The sequence below is a fragment of the Setaria italica genome, chromosome IX (assembly GCF_000263155.2).
Source record: "Setaria italica strain Yugu1 chromosome IX, Setaria_italica_v2.0, whole genome shotgun sequence".
Taxonomy (NCBI): Eukaryota; Viridiplantae; Streptophyta; class Magnoliopsida; order Poales; family Poaceae; genus Setaria; species Setaria italica.
The window spans coordinates 18,843,556-18,848,287 of NC_028458.1; the positions used below are offsets into that span (position 1 = coordinate 18,843,556).

Here is a 4,732-nt window from a genome sequence, read left to right on the forward strand (position 1 = left end):
CCAGACCGCCGGAGCCACAGCCACGAACGGGTGAGCTCGAGCTCCGGGGCGGAGAACAGGCGCGCGAGCTGTGGCGGGGAGGCCCCTCGTGGATGACGGCGATACGTGTCGCTGTGCGGGGCGGCAGCGTGAACGGCACGGGACGCGGCGTGACGGTCCCGGGCGGGCGGAGGCCGAGAGTTCTGGAGTGCCTTGTTTCCGGTTTTTTTTTTACCGAATGCAAACTGTGGGACCCATAAACAGTACCACGGCCTCTAGGAGCGGTCCAAATCCAGGAACATTAGTATATGTAATAGTAGACTATGCTTTTTTAAAAACATTTGTTTTCTATTCGGTAGCTTTCATCGTAAATATAGTACAATTCTTCTTTTGGTATTTTACAGTTGTCTTCGCTCTAGACATTTGGAATATAGCGTCAATATTAATGGTTCCTAGAAAGTTTCATGGTGAGAACGCGTCATCAACAAAGTTGATATGGTAGGATCATTACGAGAGGAGAGAAAAGGAGAGTTTAATCCTCACGACACTCTACCGGTTCGGTTACCAAAATCCATAAAACTGAATGAAACTTGCTCTCGTTTAGAAGACCGTGAAACTGAAAGAAACGTGCACGCTTCAATTATCTTCACTTGTAATAGCGTGAGAGGTGTTTTTAATTATTTTGGAGTTTGAATCGTATAGATATACATAGAAAATAGAAAATAGATAGATAGATAGATATAGTATAGATAGATAGATAGATAGATTAGTACTACTTGGTTGACACATGGTCCAAACGTCAAACCACGATGTTTTGGCCTGGACCGTCTTCATTCCATTTCCACAACGATATAATAATTTAAAAATGTTAGCATCCTCCCCCGGTCATTGCTACTACTACATACTATAAATTTAGCCACGGCAGGCTTCACGACCCCAACACGAGCAAACAAGTTAATCTGCCTACAAAAATCAAGTAGCTAGCCACAATGGAAGACAACAAGGTACTCCTCGCCGTGGCCTTGGCCGTGCTGCTCGCCGTCCTCTCCAAGCTCAAGTCCCGGCTCGTCGCCAAGCCCAAGCTTAAGCTGCCTCCGGGGCCATGGACGCTGCCGTTGATCGGCAGCCTCCACCACCTCGTCACCAGCCCATCCATCTACCGCGCGATGCGCGGCCTCTCCCACAAGTACGGGCCGCTCATGATGCTCCGGCTTGGCGAGGTGCCCACGCTGGTGGTGTCGTCGCCGGAGGCCGCGGAGGCGATCACCAAGACCCACGACATCACGTTCGCCGACCGGCACCTGAACGCGACCATAGCCGTGCTCACCTTCGATGGCACCGACATCGTCTTCGGATCCTACGGCGAGCGGTGGCGCCAGCTCCGCAAGATCTCCGTGCTGGAGCTGCTCAGCGTCGCCCGCGTGCAGTCGTTCCGGCGCATCCGCGAGGAGGAGGTGGCGCGGTTCGTGCAGAGCCTTGCCGCGTCCGCCGGCGCCGGCGCCGCCCCCGTCAACCTGACCAAGATGATCTCCAAGCTCATCAACGACACCTTCGTCAGGGAGTCCGTCGGCGGCCGGTGCAAATACCAGGACGAGTACCTGGAAGCCTTCGACACTGCGGTCCGGCAGACGTCGGTGCTGACCGTGGCTGACCTCTTCCCGTCGTCAAGGCTCATGCAGGTTCTTGGATCGGCGCCGCGCAAGGCGCTCGCGTGCCGCAAGAGGATCGAGCGCATCCTGGAGCAGATCATCCAGGAGAAGAAAGAAGCCTTCGATTCCGGCGACGAGACCGCGCACGAGGGCTTGCTCGGCGTGCTGCTCAAGCTGCAGAAAGACCGCAGCACGCCAACCCCGCTCACAAACGACACCATCCTCACCATCATGTTTGTAAGTTCCACTGCGATGATACCAATTTTGCCAATTCGTCACTTTGATCTTTCCTCGTCTCATTATTATTCATCCCATGGTGATCGATATTTGTGACATGTGTCTTCTAGGACATGTTTGGCGCCGGCAGCGATACCTCTTCGACCACCCTGAACTGGTGCATGACGGAGCTAGTCCGGTCCCCGGCGGCGATGGCCAAAGCGCAGGCCGACGTCCGTGAGGCCTGGAAGGGGAAGACCATGATCACCGAGGACGACCTCGAGGGGCTCAGCTACCTCAAGCTCGTGATCAAAGAAGCCCTCAGGCTGCACTGCCCGCTGCCACTCCTGCTCCCACGCCAATGCCGTGAGACGTGCCAGGTCATGGGCTACGACATTCCCAAGGGCACATCGGTGTTCATCAACGCGTGGGCGATTTGCAGGGACCCGAAGTATTGGGATGACGCTGAGGAGTTTAAGCCGGAGCGGTTTGAGAAAAATAACATTGACTACAAAGGAACAAACTATGAATTTCTCCCATTCGGGTCCGGCCGCCGTATGTGCCCAGGGGCAAACCTTGGAATAGCCAACGTTGAACTCGCACTGGCGAGCCTTCTGTACCACTTTGACTGGAAGTTGCCTGACGGGATGGAGCCTAAGGATGTCGATGTCTGGGAGGCTTCAGGACTGATCGGAAAGAAGAACACAGGCCTAATCGTGCACCCAGTTACCCGCGTTGCTCCAGCTAGCTAGTGCATAAATAAGGTGGACACCAAATGCTGCATATGAGCCAGTTCGGCTATGGCATGAACCATGACTGATCGTGGGCTTATGATTAGTCTGATACTCTGATGGAAAATAAGTCATACTCCCTCCGTCTCAAAATATAGGTCATTTTAGTTTTTCTAGATTTATAGGTGTTTATATGCATCTAAACATACAATATATTTAGATGCATACAAACACATATGAACCTAGAAAAGCCAAAACGACATATAATTTAGAACAGACGGAGTATAAGAAATATGTATGCAGTCGCATATTTAGTTGTCAAAGTCCATGTCCATGTACTATCTGAGTGTACGACAAAAGTGAAGAAGTTACAATGTGCTAATTCTATGATAACAGTAACAGACTTTTTATAATTGCCACCTTCCAATCCATGGACGTGGACTTTGACCACTAATATCTATTATATTATATTGTTCATGATCGTGGCAATGACATTATATGAAAATAATTTTCAAATATGAGTCCAGTGATACTAAATTTGCATAGTATAACAATACATATTATTAAGATAATTATTGGTCTCAAACATTTAAGATGTTTGAATCTTGGAATGAAGGGAATAATGCATTCAGATAGGCTCAATTTAGTTGGTGGCAGACACAAGGTTTATGGAAACTTCCTTTCCATAGTCTACCCCTAAACCCTAGACTCTCTCAAACCAGCGTAAATGTGAATTTAATTTGAATTCGAACTAATCCAAAACTTGAAAAAAATCCTACACAATTTCATAAACCTCATTCTAGTATTGGGTCAAAACCTACTCCTGTCACCGAAACCAGCCCAAAAGGCTATTTTTCTTTTTCTTCATTTTCAACATCACTTCCTTCCCGGGTCAACATTGCCTTTCCACCCTGTCTTCCATCTCAGCGGGTCCGTCTTCCCCTCTCATGTCCGTCTCAGATTGGATCAACTGCATTTGTGAGATTCAAAAAATGTTACAAGTCCAGCATTCTTTGCCGGGCCCACTTTTTCAAAAAAAAAAGAGATTCAAAAAATGTTCCAAATTAAATGCAACAATATAGCAGGTGCTCATCAGTCCCAATGCTCCACCTTGGTGTTCACTAATATACATGGGCCCAATTTGTGTTTAAAAAATGTGAAGATACTTAATTTGCACACTCAAATTTTTAGGAATATACTTAAATTGGGACGGAGGGAGTAGATCTCACGTGGGTGAATGACCTGACTAACCACCCGCCACATTTCACCTCTTTGTTTGAAGTGCACCGCTAATATATTACTAGTAAGTAATATATTCAAATGCTTCAAATCAGTGGTCCAACTGATCGAACCACAAAACTAACAATCTATAGACCTTGTTGGTTCAATTATCGGTATGCTGTCAATAACTATAGTGAGGTGGACACATCCTTTGTAAACATGGATGGAATGATCATGTCCAACCTTTCCTTGAACAAAACAAACACAAAGCGATGGTACTCTCTCCGTCCACACATGTAAGAATTTCTAGATGTCAAAATTTGCTCACAGACTTATGGACATGCGACATAATCCATCAGAATGGACATGATCTACCGCTACAGAATCCCTACTGGCGGTGAAACTACATCAACATCTCCCAGTACGGCCGCGGTAGCTAGACCTAGTATAGACGAGCGGCGTGCAGAAGATCATATAGTATCATACCGTTGAAAGATACTACTCCCTCTGTCCTAAATTACTATTTATTTTGGCTTTTGTAGATACATAGCTTTTGCAAATTATGGATGTAGATGTATGTATGTCTAGATACGTAGCAAAAGCTACATAGATACAAAAATCAAAATGAATAATAATTTGGGATGGAGAGAGTATAAAGATAGGATGGATTGGTGAGAATACGACGACCTCGCCTAGCTGCTAGAGACGAGAGCTCCTGCCTCCTGCACCTGCTATATTTGAACATACTTTTGCAACTTATAAGTCGGCTGAAAAGCTGAAACAGTTGATTTGTTGTGAGATAAAAATATTGTTCGGTGGCTGATAAGCTGAGGTGAAAAGAGCGTTAAGTTTGAAAAGGCCATTATCTAAAAAAGTTAACCTGTGAGATTATTTATGTGCATGTGCGTGACGCGTGATGGGCGCGTCCAACCATGT

The 4,732-nt window shown here is 47.0% G+C and overlaps 1 protein-coding gene across 1 annotated transcript; it reads left to right on the forward strand.

The window, feature by feature from the left end:
- The first annotated feature begins 902 nt into the window (after nucleotides 1-902).
- On the forward strand, nucleotides 903-2,988 carry LOC101754716 (ent-cassadiene C2-hydroxylase). The gene is made up of 2 exons (XM_004982969.3): nucleotides 903-1,865; nucleotides 1,976-2,988. The coding sequence occupies exons 1-2, from the start codon at nucleotides 969-971 to the stop codon at nucleotides 2,594-2,596; spliced, it is 1,518 nt and encodes a 505-aa protein (XP_004983026.1). The 5' UTR covers nucleotides 903-968; the 3' UTR covers nucleotides 2,597-2,988.
- The last annotated feature ends 1,744 nt before the right edge of the window (nucleotides 2,989-4,732 follow it).

Bases quoted from the DNA above. Each gene is read 5' to 3' on its own strand.
- LOC101754716 (XM_004982969.3), top strand. From the start codon at position 969: ATGGAAGACAACAAGGTACTCCTCGCCGTGGCCTTGGCCGTGCTGCTC. The intron at 1,866-1,975 runs GTAAGTTCCACT...TGTGTCTTCTAG, and splicing joins CCATCCTCACCATCATGTTT to GACATGTTTGGCGCCGGCAG.